At 37.7% G+C, this 24,798-nt stretch overlaps 1 protein-coding gene across 10 annotated transcripts in view; it reads left to right on the plus strand.

Moving 5' to 3' along the window:
- The window catches only part of MTMR2 (myotubularin related protein 2), a 102,107-nt gene that overhangs the window by 22,725 nt on the left and 54,584 nt on the right, over positions 1-24,798 (plus strand). For 5 of the 10 annotated variants that reach the window (XM_009007213.6, XM_078339906.1, XM_078339909.1 and 2 more), the window contains one exon: positions 17,238-17,343. Coding sequence is in view for 4 of the 10 variants with exons in the window: in XM_002754656.8 (XP_002754702.1) it covers positions 17,238-17,343 (106 nt within the window). In the remaining 6 variants the exon portion in view is untranslated. Of the gene's footprint in view, positions 1-8,156; positions 8,272-17,237; positions 17,344-17,804; positions 17,886-24,798 lie in introns of those variants that run through there. The other 5 variants (XM_035265202.3, XM_035265204.3, XM_078339904.1 and 2 more) reach the window with 4 other exon arrangements.

The raw sequence follows: 24,798 nt of genomic DNA on the forward strand, positions 1-24,798 counted from the left end.
CCTAATTTTTTTATTTTTAGTAGAGAGGAGGTTTCACCATGTTGGCCAGGCTGGTCTTGATCTCCTGACCTCGTGATCTTTTCCTCTTGGCCTCCTAAAGTGCTGGGATTACAGGCGTGAGCGACCGCCACGAGCCATAGACATCTGTTTCAGTGAGTTTTGCTATAAAGAAGCTCAGAGAAATGAAGCACTATCTGGAGGGATTAAGATGAGAGAAATAATTTGTTTCTATGCTGAATAGAAAGATTGAGTAGATAGGGAAGACTTTATGATGCAGTAACTGGAGGGAAGAATTGCTGGAGAGATTTTCTTGTGTAAACAACAGGAGACAGAATTTAATGAGGGGTTTTAAGATGGCACTATGGATGATTTCTCCATAGTAAGAGAAAGCAAGGCAGAATATGTGTACGCAGATGCACACAGGTTGTATTTAGAGAGCTAGTGGAAAACCTTCTGTATTTGCTTCTGTATTTTTGAGTGAAACAGGAAGTCATATCATCTAGGAATTTCAGGGTGGAGAGGGCGATAGAGGGTGAAGAAAGCAAAGAATATATGAAATAGTTATCTAGGTAATGAGAGAGTGAATGAACTAGAGAAATATGTGATATCCAGGCAGTATTAACGGTCTAGTTGAGGTAAGTGGCCATGAATTCAAAGTGAGTTCATGCTCTGTGGTGGTGTGTTTTTCTCTAGACTCATTCAGCTGTGTTGTACAGATCTGGAATAGCCAGAAAGTTGGCTTTAACCAGTTTCTGTGTTGCCATTTAAGTACTATGAAGTAAGCAAAAAGCAAGGGAATGATTGTAATAACAGGCATGGAATTTTAAAAGCCAGAAAAAGCAAGAAGTGAGGACATGAAATAGATACAATGCAGGGTAGTAGGAATACTGGAGGTTTTGGTGAAATTCAACAATTTTAGGTGTTGGTGGGGGTATTAGAGAAAATGAGCTGGTGATCTGAGAGTAGAGTGTTTGAAATTTAAACTAGGGAATGATTGCAGTTAATTGGTAATTCCAGTCCTGAGGATATGATCATTGAGGTGAATGACTGAGGTAGAATGGAAGACAAGATCACTGCAGAAGAGGAGTTCAAGGAACTGAGTAGCCAAGGTGTTTAGATGCTCATTTATGTGAAATTGGAATCAGTAAGAATTACAGCAGTTGGTAGTACTAGAAAGAATGATGGTGCGCCTGAAGCTAAAGCCTTAAGGAGTGAGAGAGAGTGACTTAGAGACAGATAAATGACCTCAGCAAAGAGGGTGGTACATGCGGTAGGCTGATGGCATGAGGTTGAATACTTGGAGTTTTGACAGACAGGGAGATGGAAGAATCTGAAAGTGGCAGTGAGGGATAAGGCCCAGTTTCCAGGCCTAGTGGTGGGAGAGGAGTATAGGAGAGAAAATAAAAAGGCTTATTTTTCTGTTTGAGAAGGCTGTTGGGGAAGTATCCTCAGGTAGAAACTAGCCTTTAGTAAGCATAAAAGGTAAAAAGACCATTTCAGAAGAGCTAAAGGTCATTTTGCTGATGATTAACCTTAAAATCTGGAAACATAGGAATAGGGAATGAATGGGAGGTAAAGGCAGAAGGGGGATTAGAATATGGTAGTTCTGACTACTTGTGAGAACTGTTGAAAATAGAGATAATGGGTATAATGATGTTAGCCCTTACAGTTTTAAATATGGACTGTGGTAAGACTGCCCATGTTAAAGCACAAATGATGTTGAAGGGAGGGAAGGGTAATATTGTACAAGGGACTCACAATCTGGGGACTCCACTTCACTTTTGCTAATGGTATTGGAGAGGCTAACAGAGATATGGAAGGATGGTCTTACTGCCTCGGAGCACATAGATTTCCAATGCCCTTTTTAAACTCCTGCTGATGGAGGCTAGGGGATAGGGAAATGAGTTGGCCTGTCTGGAGCACAAGGAGCTAAATAAAAAACCAGTTATATGAAGTATATATTTCATTGCCATTTTACATATAAAGAAACTGAGATTCAGAGATGTAGAACACCCTGCCCATGGTCTTATAGCTGCTAAGTAGTGGGTTTAAAGACAATGAAGCAGTCTTAAACAGTGGATGAGGAGTCAAGGAACAGTAAAATTCTACGAGATAATATCATATTGTCATGAACCCTTATCTTCATTTACTATCAGATCTTATAGTATCACATGGATAGTAAACTCTAAATGGGGGATTAAATTACTAATCCAGCTTTCTCATGTGGATTGCATACCTTGTTTCTTGTTGTTCAAAAACTATAAAAATATTTATGGGAAATAGGCTTAAAGATAGTTACTGTCTGTTAGTTCCTTCTTAATCTGTTTCCAAATCCAGTTAAGCTTTATGTGCTCCAAGGAGCATTCTCTTACTGGTCTCAACTGAACTTCATCTTCATGCAGTGAGTTTATATAATAAAAATAAATATTGGGGTATATGTTTGTGCTCCATCTCCTCAGTTAGATGATAAGCACTTTGAGGGCATTTCTCCTTTTAGTTCTGTACTCCATGTTAGAAGCAATATGAGTTAGTCAAAAGGAGATCCCAATCTGTATCTGCTTATCTGTCTGTCTTTCTCTCTCTCTCTCTGGCTGTGCCACTAATTTGATACTATATTTCAAACCTTTTACTTCACTTCTCTGGGCTATACTTTATTTGTAAATAGGGGAAGGATGGAGTTTCACTAGCATGATCTCAGAGGGCCCTTACATTTTTAATATTCTATAATTTCTTGATTGGCTGTCAGGATAGTTGGCTACTAATGCTATACTTGCATGTGAAAGGGACAGTTTTTAAAAATGTTTGGTATAATTCTAGGTATTGTACAGCTTAGTATCATTGAAAGATGTGGGCAGTAGTCAAGCAGAATCAGAGTGAGAAATAAGGCTGGAAAGAGAGTGTGGGGCCCGTTAGTTGAATGCTTTGACTAGTAGTCGATGTTTGTGAATGTGGGACTGAGAAGATTAAAGATAGAAGCTTGAAAATTATTTGCACAGATGTGATGACTGAAGCTGTAGGAATTCATGGTATTTCAAAGAAAAATTAAAAAGAGAGAACAGAGGCAAAGTCAGAGCTTTCAAGAGCATCTATATTTAGGGAGCAACTGGAAGGAAAAACCTAGAAAAGGAGAGAGTCAAAGGAGCTAGTACATCTTAATGACAAGGGAAGCTTAGAGAGCAAAGAATTTCAAGAGGCACGTAGTGATGATAGTATCAGATAATGCACAGAGGTTAAGGAAGGTGAGAACTGAGAGAAACAAGGCCCCTGGACTTGTTCCTAAGGTCATTAATGACATCTAGAAAACAGTCAATAGAGTAGTTGAGGGTAGAGTTCAGTTTGAGTGTTATTAATAATTCTCACATAGATTCAGGTAATCACTATTAAGTTTCTACTAAATGTGCAGTATTGTGTAAAGTTTATGCATGTGAGTGTGCATGCACGCGCACACAGACACGCACACACGTCCCTCCTCCAAAGTAGAGTGGATGGGACAGAATGATGCACATGAGAGAAAGGACTGGCTTTGAACCTGAACAGGGAAATGTTATCTATAATAGGAAGGAGGGGTGCGTTTGGATAGAGTTAAGTGTATTGAAGGAAGGGCAAGAAGTTGAGGCGGTCCATTCCTCTATACCTTAACTTTTTCAATCATCAGATAAGTATTTCTAAAACGTTATAGAGACTGTGTTGACATTGTAGTTAACTTAACATTTTATTAATTAGTCCAATGGAGTTTTCTCTTATTTTTCTTGACTGCTTTGTAGTATTAGGCAGTGTTAACTACTTATTTTGAATAGTTCCATTTGCTAAATCTTAAATCTTGTTTTATATCCTGACTCTGGGCTACGTAATTCAATTTTATGGATTTGATTTAGCTGTCACCTAGCTATAACCTCTCCATAGAATGTTAAAGCTGTATTTCTGCTTGCTTAATGAATATATCTACTTTGATATTTTGCAAGAACCTCAAGTTCAATGATGTCAAAATATTTTGCACTATTTCCACATGGCACATCCTAGTCAAACCTGCTCACTCTTCTATATTTTCTGTCTTTGTCGTTATGTGGCCTCATTCTGTTATCTATTACAATAACTTATTAACTGACCCAAGTTCCTCTAGAATTTTTCTCCCAGTCGATGCTGCATAACTTGAGCAAAATGTTTCTGCCTATGGAGCTGTTTGACACTTCTGCTCAGAAATGTTTGATGGCTTCCCATTATCCTCAGAATATAATATGAACTTTTAGCATGGTATCTAGGTTTATTCGCAGAACATAACTCAAACCTTTCTTGCTTCCGCAAAGCCTAGTTACATAGGTTTCCCCAAATGATTTATTTAAGCTGTTCTCTGTAAGGAATGTTTTTACTCTTCTGCTTCACCATCAAATCCTACTAACAGATCACTGGCCAGCAAATATGACATCTTTCAAGCTTGTGTAGCTTTTCCCAGTCATATTTATTCCTTTTCTCCTCTATGCTCCTGCATTTTTTTAAACCACTCTTACAGCATGCATCACAGTCAGATTAATAGACAGTTAAAAAGGAGTCTGCCTCTCCCATGAGGCTATAATTTGGGAGCACATATAGCATTGTTGTATTACATATATATCTTGGTTTTTTTTTTTTTTTTGAGATGGAGTTGCCCAGGCTGGAGTGCAGTGGTGAGATCTCAGCTCAGCGCAACCTCTGCCTCCCGGATTCAAGCAGTTCTCCTGCCTCAGCCTCCCAAGTAGCTGGGATTACAGGCATGCGCCACTACACCAGGCTAATTTTTTGTATTTTTAGTAGAGATGGAGTTTCTCCATGTTGGTCAGGCTGGACTCTAACTCCCGACCTCAGATAATCCACCAGCCTTGGCCTCCCAAAGTGCTGTGATTACAGGCGAGAGCCATTGCGCCTGGCCTTACATATATATCTTTATAGAGCACTCATATAGCACTGATAAGCAGTCAATTGACATTACCTAAATGAATGAATGAACAAATATATGATCAAGTAAAATCTAAAATACTTTGTTTTTGTACCACCTCAGTCTTAAAAAAAATTTCAAGACAGAAATCAGCAGCTCCTGAAATGACCTGTTTTCTTCTTTACCGTCTAATTTGGCATAATGATTTCTCAGTCAGCAAGACTGGGGATCATATTTTGATCCTTTCTTCTCCCTTGTTTTACATGTGAAGTCAGCTGCTAAATTCTATTGATTCTGTTTCCAAAGTGTCGCATATGTCTACTCCTATTTTATTTTTACTGCTGGTTTAGGCTTTCAGTACCTCTGACTTGAGAAGATCTCCTAATAGTCTTCTAACAGATTTTCCTTCCCTTGTAATCCATTCTTTGACTTATTGTTAAAAGTCTTCCTAGAATCAGGAATTTTCATAGGTCTCTCAATGCTTACAGAAATATCAATTTATTATTAAGCACTTTCTACACTGTAATCCAAACCTACCTTTTCAGGCTTATCTCTAATTGTGCCTTATAAGTACTCTGTACTCCAACAAAAGTGATCTGACTCCTCCAGTAACTTTAACATGCCTTGAATTTCCTACTTTGTCCTTTTTCATGCTGTTCCTTTGGTTAGTGAAATTGTTGAGAGGTACTGGTTCTCTTTGATCTTCTGGCTAACATCAGATACTACCTCTTTCATAAAAGTTTTTCTTGAGCCTCCAAATTAAAACTTCATATGAACTTTTCATATACAGTATTATTAGGTAGTCTCTCTCCTTGATATTATTGTGGACATATTTTGAAATGTAAGACATTTAAAATAGAATCAATACTTAGCTAAATAGGTATAGTTTCTGGTAAAATCACATAATATAAACAATGCCCAAGGGTCATACTTATCGCTGTATCTCTAAGGGTTCCTAGATGAGTAGTATCTTGCATATTATAGGCACTGAAAAAGGCATTGGTTAAACTGAGAAATGGGATAACCAAAATAATATGCTGCTGAGGGGAGATGAACATTTACAGATGAGAACTAAGATAAAAAACATTTAAAAAAAACAATCAGTCTATTAGTAATTATAGAAAGAACGATTTCAGGGCATCACTTGATGGTGGCAGAAGCTAGATTCCAAGAGATTAAGCAGTGAGTGGGCATTGAGAAATGGAAGCAATGATGATAGACACTTTGGCGAAATGTGAAAGATGGCTAAACTCTAAGAATGGAATGTAGTCTACAGATTTGAGGAGACTTGTCAAGTAAAACCATATGTGGTATTTGAAAGAAAAGTGAGTTTGCTGTCAGAAATGCAAGTAGCAAGATTACTCCAAGTCAAGTGTTTCCATTCTTTCAAGTTGGAAGAAAAGTACTCCAGGGGAGTCAGGCAGGCCACTGAAGCAAATAGCCAGCTCCAGTGTGCTGTGGTCACAAGGTTAAAGTAAGGGTGTGGATCACAGAATAAGAAGACTTATAAACATAACCTTGTTGAACACCGGCAAGGGTGATATCCTGGAGTCAATTGAGTTTATGTTAGTCTGGTCCAGTTTAGTCTGATTCAATTATTTATTTAGAAGAGTTACTGAGCCAACTGTATATGTGTTGTTAGAGTATCTCTCTCCCCAGAATTATTGTGGATATATTTTGAAATATAATACATTTGCAATAGAATCACTACTTAGCTAAATAGGTATAGTTTCTGATAAAATCACATAATATAAACAATGAAAATATTTAAAGGAATTGTGGCTAACATTTGTTGATAGATGTCATTTCTATTGTAAGTGAGGGTGTTGAATTTGCACAGTGATAGTCCAGGGCTCCTGAAATATATGTAGTCATTGGATTTAATTTTCCTTCGACTCTATTATACATAAATATTCTCTTAAAGAGTTTATTGTAAGAAACACAATATTGAATTATATTTAGTCTTTGTGTCTTAACTTTATATTTAAGACTGTGATTACATACTTACAATATTAAAAATGTTCAAATATGAAGCTGTTTTAGCACACATGCATGTGCGCCTGTGTGTGTATATAAAAAGTTTATTTAATTTATTTTTAGCATTTATCTGCATATTGTATGGATGTTACAAAAGATAGAAGACTCATTTCAGAAGCTCTGGACCACCTTAGAACTAAAAGGGATCATCCGGGCCAAGATTCTTAACCTTTAAGTCCCCAGCATTATGAGCAATTCAGAAAATAGCTTCATGAGATTTTCAAAGAGGTCTATGACTACCAAAAAAGTTAAGAACCACTAACAGTCTAATTGGCACTTTTCACAGAGTGACAGTGTAATGGGCCAAGGATACCGCTGTTAGCTAGATAGTATTAATCCTGGTTTCTCAATTCCCAACTACGTACTTAGCCACCCCAGTGGAAATAACATAGTCAAAAACCAATTCCCACCAGTTTTTTTTTTAAAGGTTGTCATTCTTTTAAGCCAACCTCTTAAAATAAATGTTTGTCTCAATATCCTAGGAAGTCTTTTGATGGGAATGGGACATGATACATGGTATACAGAATAATATGTACAGAATAACAACTCCAGAAGGAAAACTAGACTTTCCATCTTCCCGTACCTGTTTCATCCCTCTCCCTTCTTTAACAGATTTCTTTTCTTGTTTTGTCTGGTATGCTCTATGGGTGGCCTTCAGTGAATTTGATTAGAATAATTCAGTCTTCTGATTATTCTCATGCAGCCTTTCATTTCTTAACAAATATTTCCTGAGTGTCTACTTTACACCAGGTGCTATGCTAGATCCTAGGAATAAATGTTAGCAAAACCAATAGGATCCCTTCTCCTTGAAGTTTGCTTAGGAAGCATGGTTGTTAATAAGATAGGCATGGTGTCTTGCATCTATAATTCCAGCTTCTTGGGAGGCTGAGTGGGGAGGATCACTTGAGACCAAGAGTTTGAGACTGCACTGAGCTATGATTGTACCATTGCACTCCAGCCTGGGTGACAGAACAAGACCCTGCCTCAAAAAAAAAAAAAAAAAAAAAGACATTAATCAAACATTTGCAAAGATATGTAAAGAAGAGACTGGTGCTAAGTAGAAAGAATGAAAAGCACAGAGTGCTACAAGAGTGGCTATGGGGACACTCGTTTTGTTTGGGACATCTGATTGGATTTTCCCAAGGAGGTGATATTTCAGTTGCGAAGAGTTTGGCAGAACCATGCTCCCTGCAGAGGACCAGCTAATTTTAGAATCTCAAGAAGGCTAGTGTGGTTGAACTGGGCAGAGCAAGGGGAGAGAGAGATACACAAGAGGACCTGGAGAAAGCGGCAAGGATTAGATTGTGTAGCAACTTGAGGCTGTGGTAAGGTATTGATCTTTATCTTGGGAGCAGTAGGGAGCCATTGAAGGATTTTAAGTAGGGGAATGACATGGGTTGTTTCCACTTTTTGGCTATTGTGAATAATGCTGCTGTAAACATTCATGTACATATTCATGTACATTCATGTGTTTTATATATATTTTGTTTTTCTCTGGTAAATAATCAAGTGTGTTTGTGTGTGGAAAAATATTTTCATTTCTCTTGGGTTTATTTTTAGGAGTGAATTGCTAGGTCATAGGGTAATTCTGTGTTTCACCTTTTAAGGAACTACTACCAGACTGTTTTCCAAAGTGGCTATACCATTTTACATTCCCACAGGCAGCCCATGAGTGTTACAATTTTTCCACATCTTTGCCACCACCTGCTATTGTCTGTTTTAAAAAAAAGATTATTAAAGACAGTATAGTGTGTTTGAAGTAGTGTCTCATTGTATACCCCTTGCCTTTTATTAGCCAGGCTTTTAAGCCTGGCATTTAGAATTGATCAAATTATAGCCTTTTATCTGTTTAGTTTGCAGAAACTACTTATTTACAAAATATGCCTTGTAGTTTCTCAAACCTTTATTTTTACTTTTTTTTCCCTTTGCGTGTGTGTGATTTCCAAAGCCTTGATCTGATTCATTCGTTAATTAAAGGCCCAACCTTACTTTTTTCTGTTTCCTTCATTAGCATGTGAAACCATCTGAAACAGTTGATTTTGGCCATCTGACCTATAAAAATAGCAATTTCAAATGGCTCAGCTTTATACATTTCTTGGCTTCCTCTAGTTGTACTTATTAACCATTTCCTTTGTTTTTTTTCCCTCCTACTGGCCCTTGTTTGTACCTCTTGTGGTGATATTGATATGTTTGTGTGGTATAATGTTATTGGTGAGAAATTTCAAGTGCAGAGATTATTTCATAACCCAGTATTTTGTATATGGAAAGGAGTAGTAATTGTTAAATTTTTTTTCACGGAATATATACACTGCTATATAATAAATCAATATAAACATAGTGAATCAATGCAAACATCACTATGACTGAATACAAATGCATAGGTTCTTGAAATGACTAAATTCATTAGAAAGAATCAGTAACATTAACTTGGGACTGGTTTCTTGTGGAAAAAGAAACCTTAATGGATGTTTTAGGTGGCAAAACCACAGTTGGTCCGAAGGGAAGAGTGTTATGGAGACTAAATTAAACGACTTTCAAAGCAGAAAGTAAGGGGTTTGATTCTCAGGGCCAGTAGTAATGGAAAAAAAACCTGTCTCCCTGTAAGGGACAGGTTTACCTAGTTGGAGTAAAATGTAAGGTCTGAATTAGGAATGGGTGATCATTAGTAGAGATCCTTGTCACTCTGAAAGCTGTGATTATCAGATTTCATTTGATTCAGAAGCAACTGGGTGCCAGCCAATACAAGTATCTTCATCATAATCAGTACAGGTGCTAAAGAATTATTCGTATGATGCTTGAATAAAGTTATTCTGGTATCTTTTAATATAATTTGTTAGACCTGAGACTGAAATTCCTGAGTGAATCCAGGTAAGAGCTGATTTTGGCCATACTTAGTCAAGTCTTGTTGAGCTAGAGAGAGAAGAATTAGACATGAAACTGGGAAAGCAGAGTGATATTCAGGTTTCAAAGAAAGGAAAGGAGGAAGAAAACAACATGAAAATGGTTTCTTGATGGAAATTGTCTTACATAATTTGAGTGTCAGTGGAAGTAAACAGTTTTGGGAAATGTAATGTAGAAAACAGTAACAGGCAAAAAGAACATTCAATTTCTATTCTTACTTTCTCAGAGAAAAGTTATCGATGATATAATCAGGTACACATTTCCATTGGTACTATCTTCTTTTTAGTCCTTTTTAGAACTTAAGAACTCTCTTTATATAGAAAAAAGTAATTTTAAGCAATCAATTTCAAATTGGAGTTCTTTTTCCTCAAAATTTCATGAGAAACTCTTTTGATAACTTTTATCTTCTACGATAGTTTCACTTTTAAACTGCATTTGCAGTGCCAAGACACATGCTTCCATAGTGGGAATTTTTCTTTTCTTTTCTTTTCTTTGAGATGGAGTCTTGCTCTGTGGTCCGGGTTGGAGTGCAGTGGCGCAATCTCGGCTCACTGCAACCTCTGCCTCCCGGATTCAAGTGATTGTCCTGCTTCAGCCTCCTGGGTAGCTGGGATTACAGGCACTGGTCACTACACACAGCTCATTTTTTGTATTTTTAGTAGAGACGGGGTTTCACCATATTGGCCAGGCTGGTCTTGAACTCCTGACCTCGTGATTCGCCTCCGTTGGCCTCCCAAAGTGCTGGGATTACACTGGTGAGTCACCACACCCGGCCAATATTTCTTTTTCTAATACTTTTAACATAATGCCATCCAAGAGACATAATTTTTTATTTTGTAAATGTTAGTCCACGAATTATAGTTCTTGTCTTCAAACTTTTGCCATTAAAATTTTATTTATGTAACTAATGTGACTTGAGGATAATATGTGTGCAGTAACACTCAGTTGTCATAAATAATAATAGCTATATGTGCCACATTTTTTTTGAGATGGAATCTTGCTCTATCACCAGGCTGGAGTGCAGTGGCTCGATCTCACCTCACTGCAACCTCCACCTCCCAGGTTCAGGTGATTCTCCTGCCTCAGCCTCCCAAGTAGCTGGGACTACAGGCGCTCACAACCATGACCAGCTAATTTTTGTGTTTTTTAGTAGTGACAGGGTTTCACCATTTTGGTTGGGATGGTTCTCAGTCTCCTGACCTTGTGATCCGTCCGCCTTGGCCTCCCAAAGAGCTGAGATTGCAGGCATGAACCACTGCAGCCAGCCCACATATTCTTTTTTCAATGTTTTACATGTTTTATTTTGAGAAGGTTGTTTTCTCACAGAAGATTGTAGTAAAGAAAGAATTTTGAAGTCGTAAATAATAACAAAAATATCTTGGGAGAGGAGCTTTTAGGTGAGTAAAGGCAGCAAAATGTTACAGGTATTATGATAGAAATATGTACAGTATACAGTAAAGGAAGCAGTAGTTATGTCTACAAGATAGATGGGACAAAGGACATGGAAGATGATGAAGGACATTAGAGGCAGAAACAATAGGGTTATCAAAGGCACAGAGGCATGAAATGGCAAGAGAACCTAAGAAATCTGCAAGCCGTTCCTAGTGGCTCCAGATGAGTAAGAACTGCAGCTGGATATGTAGAGCAAGGGTCAGATCTTGGAAAACTGAGTGTTATACTGAGGAGTTTTGGCTTGATTCTGTAGGCAGTGAGAAATCAGTGAAGATTTAAGCAATGGATTGATATGATCAGATTTGGGTTTTGGAAAGATCACTTTGGTTTTGGTTTGGGATGATATATTGGATGAGTGGGAGAAAAGGTTACAAATAATTTGCAGTAGTCCAGAGAAACGGTGTTAGGACAGTAAAAACTAGGAAAGAGAGAAGATACATGCAAGGGATGGTAGGGAAGTGGACTATACAGGACTTTGGATTGATTGGTCGTGATAGCTGTGTGTGGGGAAAAGATGGTTATTCTTTAAAAAAGTCACTTGGGAAATGGGAGAATCATTGAGCACTGTGTTGGGCCTAGGTGATGTTTCTAATCGTAAGTCTTAAGTGGCCCCAGTTTGAAGATTAGATTTACTAGTAGCCAAGAAAGATGGTTATGTTGGTTTACATTTAGGGATTAGCAGGGCAGTTGTGACTAATGGATATGGATATAAGGACACTCATGGTTAGGAAGTGAAGTAGGCAAGGGAGGGCATTGCATCATGAAAGATAAAAAATGGAGGGGTTGAGTGTCTGGGTATCTCTATTAGGTTGAACATGAGATGTAGGGGAAGTTAAGAAAGTTCAATATTTAGAAAAGGTCGGCATCTGGTCAAAGATTAATTTCCTCAATTTTAAGATTATAGTGGAAGGGTAATTCCCAGAAATGATAAAGTCCAAGGTTTGATGACAGGATGCACATTGCTGAAGTGGGAATGTGTATGAGGGATGTAAGAATGGAGGAATTTTGAGCTAGGTTGTTGATAGTTTATGGTTAATAGAATTCCTGTAGTGATGGCAGCTTTGGAGTAGAAAGAAATGTTGGAGAAGTAAGCAAGCCAGATGAAAAAACCCTTAGAGAGTGAGGAGGAATGATTAAAGGTGGTTGGGTGATAGTGACAATGAGGCTGTATACTGAGAAGCCATGAACCTTAGTGGAAGAGATCTTTTATATGTGAAGATGCAAAAATAATACTAATGTAGAAGCCTGAGAGTTCAGCTGGGAAAATGCTTATTTCATCTTCGGGCTCTGTTAGATGTGGGAAAAGAAAAGAGTCTTTTATTAAAGGCTGCAGGGAAGTGAATTCCTGTGAGGGGAGGTCAGCTGAGGCAGAGGTGAAGGAGAGAATCCTGTTGAAGATGTAGGAGTTTATTCACTGTGGATTAAAGAGTTCAGATAAAGATGAGGAAGAGAGTTAGTAGTTGAAGAAAGACTTAGAGAAAAGTGGGTCTAGGAGACACACGTACTATGGTAATGAACATATGCGACAGAGTTGACTAGAAGTTTTAGCATTTGGAAGAGAAGCCCAGTTTGACAAGGTATATTTGGATGGACTGTGGTGAAGTGTGTAGGCGTAGGAAATCCGAGGACCAAAATGGTATTGGTTACTTACTGAGGTTAGGGACAGCATACTTTGCTCCAAGTTCAAATGCCTTGCCAATTACAAGATTCTTACTCTTTAGCAGTTTGTAATTTACAAAGGAGGTGGCCATGTAACTGAGTTCTCTAGTCTAATGTGGAAAGTGTTAAGTGTGGTTATAGACAAAGTCTATGAAAGTGTAGAAGACTGAGAGTTTAGTTCCAACTGGGAGACCTGGGGAAGACTTCTTGGAGAAGCTAGTTTTTTAAACCAGGTCTTAAAGGGTAGGTAGGATGTTATTAAATAGATTGGGGTAAAGGAACATTCTACTTTGGAAAGGCCTGAGGCAAAGCCATGAATTTTGGGAAATACAGAGCTTGTTTGTGGAACAGTTCATAAAAAATAAACATAGAGCGCTTGACTTCAAGATGAGCAGGGAGAAATGGAAAAAAAGCAGTGGAAATTAGAGTGTGTTATACCAGGAGCTATGGTGACTACAAGCATGCACAGAACCAGTATGACAGAAGAAAAAAAACAACTACAGAAAAGAGAACTATGTATCCTAGTGTGCCCATGGCCACCTTCAATCTGAGTTGCTGCTAAAGGCAGCATTTTTATTTATACCAGGCGTTTTAACAGGTCTACTGCGTTCCTGCATGCCTGTGTGCGTTCTTGCTCACGGTCTTGCTTTCTCTCTCTTGCCCTTGCTCTCTCTCTTTCTCTGTCCCTCTCTCCTGTGCACTCTCTCTCCTTCCCTCCCTCTCTTCTCTCTCTCTCTCTCTCTCTCTCTCTCTCTCTCTCTCTCTGTTACTGCTGTAATCACAAGAATCGTACTATGATGTATTCCCACTGCTGTGCCCCTCAGCTCCTCAGTATTTGCCTGGAGAGTAAAACCGTTTGTAGAACAGTTATATAGAAATATACATTAGTGCTTATTCAACTATAATGTTGTGGATCATAATTACTTATGTTTGTGTGTGTCTGAAAAGAGAAGTTAATAATTAAAGGCTATTTACCACACTTTTGCTTGAAAGACTGATTCTTTGAATCTGAGACTGCAAAGCTTAAGGTGCAGTACCTGGATTTGTTTATTTTATTTCTCTTAGATTTATTTACTTTATACTTTCATGCAAAAGAGCCATTTGGATTCCTTTTTTTTTTGGAGACAGAGTCCCACTATCTTGCCCAGGCTAGAGTGCGGTGGTGCTATCTCAGCTCACTGCAACCTCTGCCTGCCAGGTTCAAATGATTCTCATGCCTCATCCTGTCAAGTAACTGGTACTATAGGCATGTCACACCACACCTGGCTAATTTTTGTATTTTTGGTAGAGAGGGGGTTTCCATGATGCCCATGCTGGTCTGGAACTACTGGGCTCAAGCCATTCAATCTGTCCTTGGCCTTCCAAAGTGCTGGGATTACAGGCATGAGCTACCACATCCAGCCAGAGAGCCATTTGGTTTCTTGGTGCTATGTGCTACAATATTCTTTCTATCAATATTATTTTTCTAGAGAATACACTATTTATAATTTCAGATTATACTTGATTGCCTTTTTCTCTTCTCCCAGAAGGACATATGCATGTAAAATAGCATTATACATTTGAACTTGCCCCAGATAGACTTTATGAGATGTTGATTGCTATATTGTGTTTGACTGTATAGAACAGACTCTACTGCAGTGATTTAAAAAATTTAAGTTCATTTATTTTATTTTTAAAATTTTAATTTTATTTAATATTATTAATTTTTTGAGATGGGGTCTTGCTATGTTGCCGAGGCTGGTCTCAAACTCCTGGGCTCAAGCGATCCTTGTCTCAGCCTCTTGAGCATCTTGGATTACAGGCACACACAGCTGTGCTTAGCCATTTATGTTACATAACAAGAATTCCAGAGGTAGACAATTGTTGGCCCAGTGATGCTACAAGAACGTATGCTCATCCTATTCTTTGGCTCCCTGTCCTCAGCAGGCCTGATGTTGCTAATGTTTGTAAGATGGCTCTTGTATTTCCAACATTCTTGTTTCAGGCAAGAGAAATGGGAAAGGATAAAGACTACGCTCCTGTTTCTGCCCTTACTTTATTAAGAAAATAAAAGGTTTCCATAACCATTAGCAGACTTTCCACTAAATCCCACTGACCAGAATTGACTCACCTGGCTCTCCTACCCCCAAGGAAGAGAATAGCAAGCCTATTAGCTTCATCAGGGGACAAACTACCCTGATCAAAGTCAGGGAGAAAGGGGAATCTATTTGAAAGAGGGAGCTAACAATGTCTGTCAAAGTACTGTGCCTGAAGTTTAATTATTTTACCTGTTATTTTAATGCAAATGACGTTCAATCAGAATTTAGCTACAAAGAAAAAGGAAAATATTCACGACCTGTCACTTTTTCTTTCCTTACATTGTAAAACTATGTAATACAATTTCTTATGCCTGCTTTTTTGTGTAATAGCATAGGTTGTTGGAAATACTATGTTGTATTTGCACTGGAGTACCATTTTCCATTCATTTAAATGAAGTGACAGTTTCTTTTTTGGGGAGGTGATTTTCACATTGTATAAGTAGTTTAGTTATTCTTGTTATAGACAGGTTTGTAATGCATCTATGGAGTTTACTTTAAAGGCAAATGGGTCTTAAATATCACAACTCTAAGGTAAAGTATTTCATCAAAATCTAGAGAAAAAATTTTGACTTCTGATATAAGAAAGACACTTAATATGCTTTAGAAAAATCCATTAAAAAAAATCTGAACTTTAAGACTCAATTCAAAATATTTGACCTTTTTCCACCATTGATCCTACCTTAATTAATTTTAACTTTCTTTTACTAAGAGGAAATTATATCAATTATTCAGTTGTGGCATACTGTCATAGTTTTTAAAAATTTAACAAACGTAATACCTGTTAACAGTGTACACAGGTCCTGAAATAGATTTTATGGAAAATAAGAAGTAGGTTTGTGTATGGTAGCCCATGTGTGAAATCACGACGCTTTGGGAGGCTGAGTGAGAGGATTGTTTGAGGCCAGGAGTTTGAGGAGAACAACCTGGATAACATAGACCTTATTTCTTGCCCCTCTCCCCACCAAAAAAAAGGCATAATTTTTGTTCTTGGGGCACTAGCTGATGAGACACAATAAACAATAAAAGATAGTATGTGATCAGGTATAGAAGATTGGTTGGGCATGGTGGCTCATGCCTGTAATCAGCACTTTGGGAGGCCAAGGCAGGTAGATCACCTGAGGTCAGTAGTTCGAGACTTGCCTGGCCAACAGGGTGAAACCCCATCTCTACTAAAAATACCAAGAAAATTAAGCCAGATGTGGTGGTGGGCACCTGTAATCCCAGCTACTTGGGAGGCTGAGACAGGAGAATTGCTTGAACCTAGGAGGTGGAGGTTGTAGTGACCCAAGATTGCACAATTGCACTTTAGCCTGGGTGACAAGAGTAAAATTCTATCTAAAAAAAAAAGTTTTATAGGAATTTAAGAAAGTAAAACTGCAGATTGATTACTTATAATAGAAGTAAATATTCAACACAGGGTTGTTTGATGTGGTGGGAAGGTACAAAGAAGAGCCTTTCTTTCCATCCTCATCTGCTGCTTCATTCATTCACCCTTGTTCAACTATTTGTAGTGTCTGAGATGTTCTATCAACTTGGATACTTCCATACTTGCCTTTTGTTTGTTTTTGAAATTTCCTTGTTTGTTGGCCTGATAATCTCCTATCTTTCAAGACTCAGTCTGAATATCATCTCCTCTGTGAAGTCTTCCCTGAACTTCCTGGCCAGAGTTGGCTGCTTCCTTTTCTTTTCTCCCAAAGATATCTGTATGTATGTGGGGTGTTTGTATGTGAGTATATGTGTGTGTATGTGGGTGTATTTAGAGTCATCACATTGCACTGCTTATTTACTTGTCTGTCACAAGCTTTTGAGCTTCATGCACATGGGGAGGATATCATTTATTTGCAAATCACAGTGCCTGGTGTAATGGTATTGTACATTGGCCCACTCAATGAATATTCTTTGGATGAATGGATAAAAAGAAGGAATGGGGTGAGTGAATGGATAAAAAGAAGGAAATTAGCCTGGAGTGTCTTCATGAGTATTGGGAGTCTGTCCAGAGGGAACTTAGATCATAAGAATACTTGACCCAGAAGGAATCGTTTATAATTTGTTAAGATTTAGAGATAAGATTGAATAGGCAAAGCAGAACTTAGGTGGCAGTGGAAATTATAATAAATAATGGAGTTATATTAAATATAGTGTTGAAATTGGTCTTTGCTGCCCCCATTTTTCCAACATACTGTCCTTTTGTATTTTTGTAGTGCCTCCACTTCTCATTCAGAGAATTCAGTGCATACAAAATCAGCTTCTGTTGTATCATCAGATTCCATTTCAACTTCTGCCGACAACTTTTCTCCTGATTTGAGGGTATGTATACTATTTTAAATTTCTGATGAAGTACTTTCTGTTAGATATTTGTGGCCAACATTATCCGTATAACTAATTTAGCAGGAGATATTGATGGAGTATTCTCATAGATCATAGTCTACGAAATATGCCAGAATAGGCCAGGAAATTTGGAATGCTTACTTATTTGTAAAAGAAAAATGTGTAATTCATTTCTGAGGTTGATCACCTCTAAGTTATTTGCCAAAAGATGATTAATGAATTTTTTTGTAGTATAAAAGATTTTTATGATTATTCATATAACAGCCAATAATAGCTAACATTTATTGAATACATACTGTGTGCCAAGCATTGTTCTAAGTGCTATACATGAATTATCTCTTGTAAAACTCTCACCAATTCTGTCAGCGTTCTACAGATAATAACTTGTAGAGATTAAGTAATGTGTCCAAGATCTCATAGCTAATAAATTCTATTGCCAGTGTTCCAGCCCATGCAGTCCAGTTCGGGAGCTAAGTCACTTAAACACTGTGTGATAGTTCCTACACATCTCATTATAGTTTGTAAGTATTCCTCTATTTATTAAAGGTCTCATTTCTATGAAATTAACCACATTAGCAATACCCTGTAGAACTTTGCATTTCTGGATTCATCTGCTTTTCTATAACTGCTTGTCCATGAATGATTGAGAAAACGAATTATATATGTAGTGCTAATCCTTTACTCTTACTTTATAATCTTTATTTTTCTAAGAAACACAAAACAATACACATTTATATCTCATGGTTGTGGAAGTGGGAAGTTCAAGATCAAGGCATTGGCAAATCCATAATCTGATGAGGGTATGTCTTCTCGTATTCTCACATGATGGACAGCATGTCAGAATCTTTTTATTCCAAACAACTGGCTGGCTGCTTTCTCTCACTGGTTACACTTATGCAGTTTTAGCTAAAACATTATGCAGTCATTTGCTGTTGAGCATATGTTGAGGATACTTATATCTTTTTCAACCATTTCATTGTCAAAACAACAAGAAGACTTCTGTAAAATCTTCTGTATATTTCTTTTCTTTTCTTTTTTTTTTTGAGACGGACTTTTGCTCTTGTTACACAGACTGGAGTGCAATGGCGCGATCTCGGCTCACCGCAACCTCCGCCTCCTGGGTTCAGGCAATTCTCCTCCCTCAGCCTCCTGAGTAGCTGGGTTTACAGGCACGCGCCACCATGCCCAGCTAATTTTTTGTATTTTTAGTAGAGACGGGGTTTCACCATGTTGACCAGGAGGGTCTTGATCTCTTGACCTTGTGATCCACCCGCCTTGGCCTCTCAAAGTGCTGGGAATCTTCTGTATATTTCTTATTACCTTTTGTGAAATTTCATAAAATATTAGATGGGGAATATCATGCTTTAAAACCTCACTAAAAATTAGAAGGGCTTATCTTCATAATCTGGATATATATTGTGTTAATTATGAAGGCTTCATGATATCATTAGACATTATCTTGAAGCATACAAAGAGCAGGGTTCATCGTTAACAAGAATGGTTATAAATCCATTGTTGCTTCTCAAGTCATTACTGCTTTAAAATATATGTATGTATCTAATATTTCCTCATTCATTACATTAATAAAAATCCACCCAGGGCCTATGGGCTTCTCAATAATTTTAAAATGTCTTGGCCTAATTTTGGTCAGATTTTATTAGGTAAAAGCATCATTAAACAATGACTAACCTCATACTGTGACTGAAAGAATTCATACTAGGAATGAAGGAATGTCACTTTTGCCACTTGCTTATGCCTATATGTTATTTTCTACCTGATGATTCTTGTCTGAAACATTTTAAACCATTTTTGTGTACTTGTGAGTGTTAAACTACTTAACTCGACATACGTGTGAGGTACAGTACATTACAGGGTGCTGAAAGTGGGCAGATGAAGGAGGATTCTCCACTATCAGCTTATCTCTGCATGTAGACTTCCATCATTTACTCAGGACACCTGAGGAAATAAATAAATAAATAAATATTGAATGTCTGCCTTACATTTGGACAAAATGAGGGCTATAGTGCATCTGTCAATCTGTACAGAAAATATTGTAAGGTTTTCTAATTTTTCTTAGATTTTTAATTCTAGAACAGTTTTAGATGCATAGAAAAATTGCAGAGATAATTGAGTTGTTATATACTTCACCTCCAGTTTCACCCATTGTAACATCTTACATTAGTATACTACATTTGTTCCACATAAAGAACTGATATTGATAGGTTATTTTTAGCCGAAGTCCATACTTTATTCAGATATCCTTAGTTTTTACCTAATGTTCTTTTTGTTCCAGTATCCCACCCAGCAGGATGCCATATTACATTGAGTAGTTATGTCTCCTTAGGTTTCTTTTGACTGGGACAGTTTCTCAGACTTTTCTTGTTTTTAATGACTATATCAGATGGTATCTTGTTTTTGATGACTTGATGGTATCTTATAGACCATGTGACATTTTACTCATTCAAGTGGGGTTATGTGTCTTGGGTAGGAAGATCACAGAGGTAAAGTGCCATTTTATCACGTTTTATTAAGGGTACATATTATCAACATGACTTATCACTGTTGATGTTAACCTTGATCTCTTGGTTGAGGTGATGTTAGTTTTTTTCACTGTAATTATTCCCTGTGCCCCTCACCCACCCACATACTGTACTTTTTGGAAAGAAGTTGCTATGCACAACCCACACTTAAAGAGTAGAGGGTTATACTTTACCTCCTTGAAGGTGGAACATCTAATAACATTTTTTTTCAATTCTGCATGGGAGATTTTTCTCCCATTTATTGATTTGTTTAAGCTTTATTTTATTATGGACTCATGGATATTTGTTGTATACTTTTTGTTACAACCATAACTACTTTATTGATTCCAACTTCAGATTGAGAGTTCTTTGAGTAAGATCTTTTGTTCATTTGCCATACTCTAATCATTGTGCTGTTTTTTGAGCATTTCCTTACTTTCTGGCACCACAAGATGTTCCAGACTCATAATATATGTTTCCTCCCTCAGTTCTAGAATCACCATCTAGTTTTCATAGGAGTCCTGGTTCCTTTTTTTGGAAACCAAGATCTAGCCACTAAGTGTGTTTAGTTATTACTTTTTTACAAAAGAAAAAGTAACAAAGCCTTTTCTTTCTGAAGCAAAAGATCATTTTGCACCTGTACAATTTGGAGATAATATGATGGATAGGGTGATTATAAATACAAATTTGTTTGGAATAGACCTCTTTATGCCTGTCCCTTCAGGTTAAATGTTAGACATAAATGTCCTCAGTTACATGACTACCTTAGCACCAGGTTACAAAGGGAGTCTGTCAAATTTATACATCAATTCTGTTTGCAGGAACTGTTTCAATGTATCCCATTAGTGCCTTACTAATTTAGCATCTTTCACAATTTAGGAGGACCCTCAGAGAATTTTTATTTGCTGAATAAGCAGATAGCTATTAAATTAAGAAGTTTTAGGCAACAAAGGTTATCTGTTCTTCCCTGGGACAGTGCCTAAAGAGGCAGAGAAAAAAAGAAAAGTAATATGGTGTTAAGCTACATGTTACCCAATTTTCTCATTTTTAAAGGTATCTTAAATTGTTTGATATATCTTTACTTGAATTATAGTCTTCAGCTGCTGGAGGGAGATGAATGAGTAACATTAAATTAAGTGTTAGTATCATTTAAAAATGCAGCCTGATTTCAAATCTATTATGTAGATTTCTTTTAGAAAGAAGGTTGGGTGGTAGAAGGCATGTGCTTCTAATAGTTAAAAAAAAAAGTCTAGCCTGCTACTGTGATAGATATTTGTACATGCCTGATCTCTTTTAGCTTTCTCAACAGTCCTGTGGTGGATTCTTTTTTTTTTGCTGTGGGCGGGGGGTGGGGAAGGTTGGGGTGGGAGAAGTGATGTGTTTCTAATAATTAAAAAAATAAAAGGCTAGCCTGCTACTGTGATAGATATTCATACATGCCTCATCTCTTCTAGCTTTCTCAACAATCCTGTGATCCAGTTGTTATTCCCATTTAACAAATCAGAAACATGACAGTCATAAAGGGTGAACTAAATCACTTAGTGGCACAGTTGTCTATTGCCCTTATTTTATCTAGGTCATTCATACTCTTGTAAGGTACATTTACAGGGAGAGACCCCTCCCATGATTTTGCTGCTAAGCTTTTTAAAATACTAAGTGAGGTTTTCTTAATTAATAAGGAATATCTCTTATATATTTTGGGAATGAAAATAGTAGGTTTCAATATTACTTTCTTTTTTTTTTTAAATTTTTTATTGGATTTTAGGTTTTGGGGTTCATGAGCAGAGCATGTAAGACAGTTGCGTAGGAACACACATGGCAGTGTGCTTTTCTTTCCTTCTCCCCTTCACCCACATTTGGCATTTCTCCCCAGGCTATGCCTCCCCACCTCCCCCTCCCACTGGCCCTCCCCTTTTCCCCCCAATAGACCCCAGTGTTTACTACTCCCCTTTCTGTGTCCATGTATTCTCATTTTTCATCACCCACCTATGAGTGAGAATATGCGGTGTTTCATTTTCTGTTCTTGTGTCAGTTTGCTGAGGATGACGTTCTCCAGATTCATCCATGTCCCTACAAACGACACAAACTCATGATTTCTGATTGCTGCATAATATTCCATGGTGTATATGTGCCACATTTTTCCAATCCAATCTATTATCAATGGGCATTTTGGTTGATTCCAGGTCTTTGCTATTGTAAACAGTGCTGCAATGAACATTCATGTACATGTGTCCTTATAGTAGAACGATTTATAGTCTTTTGGATATATACCCAGTAATGGGATTGCTGGGTCAAATGGAATTTCTATTTCTAAGGCCTTGAGGAATCGCCACACTGTCTTCCACAATGGTTGAACTAATTTACACTCCCACCAACAGTGTAAAAGTGTTCCTTTTTCTCCACATCCTCTCCAGCATCTGTTGTCTCCAGATTTTTTAATGATCGCCATTCTAACTGGCGTGAGATGGTATCTCAATGTGGTTTTGATTTGCATCTCTCTGATGACCAGTGACGATGAGCATTTTTTCATATGATTGTTGGCCTCATATATATCTTCTTTCGTAAAGTGTCTGTTCATATCCTTTGCCCACTTTTGAATGGGCTTGTTTGTTTTTTTCCTGTAAATCCGTTTGAGTTCTTTGTAAATTCTGGATATCAGCCCTTTGTCAGATGGGTAAACTGCAAAAATTTTTTCCCATTCTGTTGGTTGTCGATCCACTCTAGTGACTTTTTCTTTTGCCGTGCAGAAGCTGTGGAGTTTGATTAGGTCCCATTTGTCTATTTTGGGTTTTGTTGCCAATGCTTTTGGTGTTTTGTTCATGAAGTCCTTGCCTACTCCTATGTCCTGGATGGTTTTGCCTAGATTTCCTTGTAGGGTTTTTATGGTGCCAGGTCTTAGGTTTAAGCCTTTAATCCATCTGGAGTTAATTTTAGTGTAAGGTGTCAGGAAGGGGTCCAGTTTCTGCTTTCTGCACATGGCTAGCCAGTTTTCCCAACACCATTTGTTAAACAGGGAATCCTTTCCCCCTTGCTTGTTTGTGTCAGGTTTATCAAAGATTGTATAGTTGTAGATATGTTGTGTTGCCTCCGGTGCCTCTGTTTTGTTCCATTGGTCTATATCTCTGTTTTGGTACCAGTACCATGCTGTTTTGATTACTGTAGCCTTGTAGTATAGTTTGAAATCCGGTAGTGTAATGCCCCCCACTGTGTTCTTTTTGCTTAGAATTGACTTGGCTATGCGGGCTCTCTTCTGGTTCCATATGAAGTTCATGGTGGTTTTTCCAGTTCTGTGAAGAAAGTCAATGGTAGCTTGATGGGGATAGCGTTGATTCTGTAAATTACTTTGGGCAGTATAGCCATTTTCACGATATTAATTCTTCCTAACCATGAACATGGAATGTTTCTCCATCTGTTTGTGTCCTCTCTGATTTCGTTGAGCAGTGGTTTGTAGTTCTCCTTGAAGAGGTCCCTTACGTTCCTTGTGAGTTGTATTCCAAGGTATTTTATTCTTTTTGTAGCAATTGCGAATGGCAGTTTGTTCTTGATTTGGCTTTCCTTAAGTCTGTAATTGGTGTAGACGAATGCTTGTGATTTTTGCACATTGATTTTATATCCTGAGACTTTGCTGAAGTTGCTTATCAGTTTCAGGAGTTTTTGGGCTGAGGTGATGGGGTCTTCTAGGTATATTATCATGTCGTCTGCAAATAGAGACAATTTGACTTCCTCTTTTTTAATTGAATACCCTTTATTTCTTTTTCTTGCCTGATTGCTCTGGCTAGAACTTCCAGAACTATATTGAATAGGAGTGGTGAAAGAGGGCATCCTTGTCTAGTGCCAGATTTCAAACGGAATGCTTCCAGGTTTTGCCCATTCAGTATGATATTGGCTGTTGGTTTGTCATAAATAGCTTTTATTACTTTGAGATACGTTCCATCGATACCGATTTTATTGAGGGTTTTTACCATAAAGGGCTGTTGAATTTTGTCAAATGCCTTCTCTGCGTCAATTGAGATAATCATGTGGTTTTTGTTTTTGGTTCTGTTTATGTGGTGAATTACGTTTATAGACTTGTGTATGTTGAACCAGCCTTGCATCCCCAGGATGAATCCTACTTGATCATGGTGAATAAGTTTTTTGATTTGCTGTTGCAATCGGCTTGCCAATATTTTATTGAAGATTTTTGCATCTATGTTCATCATGGATATTGGCCTGAAGTTTTCTTTTCTTGTTGGGTCTCTGCCGGGTTTTGGTATCAGGATGATGTTGGTCTCGTAAAATGATTTGGGAAGTATTCCCTCTTTTTGGATTGTTTGAAATAGTTTTAGAAGGAATGGTACCAGCTCCTCTTTGTGTGTCTGGTAGAATTCGGCTGTGAACCCGTCTGGACCTGGGCTTTTTTTGTGTGGTAGGCTCTTAATTGCTGCCTCGACTTCTGACCTTGTTATTGGTCTATTCATAGTTTCAGCTTCCTCCTGGTTTAGGCTTGGGAGGACACAGGAGTCCAGGAATTTATACATTTCTTCCAGGTTTACTAGTTTATGCGCCTAGAGTTGTTTGTAATATTCTCTGATGATGGTTTGAATTTCTGTGGAATCTGTGGTGATTTCCCCTTTATCATTTTTTATTGCATCTATTTGGTTGTTCTCTCTTTTCTTTTTAATCAATCTGGCTAGTGGTCTGTCTATTTTGTTGATCTTTTCGAAAAACCAGCTCTTGGATTTATTGATTTTTTGAAGGGTTTTTCGTGTCTCAATCTCCTTCAGTTCAGCTCTGATCTTAGTTATTTCTTGTCTTCTGCTGGGTTTTGAGTTTTTTTGATCTTGCTCCTCTAGCTCTTTCAATTTTGACGATAGGGTGTCAATTTTGGATCTCTCCATTCTCCTCACATGGGCACTTATTGCTATATACTTTCCTC

This window comes from Callithrix jacchus, chromosome 10, assembly GCF_049354715.1.
Source record: "Callithrix jacchus isolate 240 chromosome 10, calJac240_pri, whole genome shotgun sequence".
NCBI classification, from domain to species: Eukaryota; Metazoa; Chordata; class Mammalia; order Primates; family Cebidae; genus Callithrix; species Callithrix jacchus.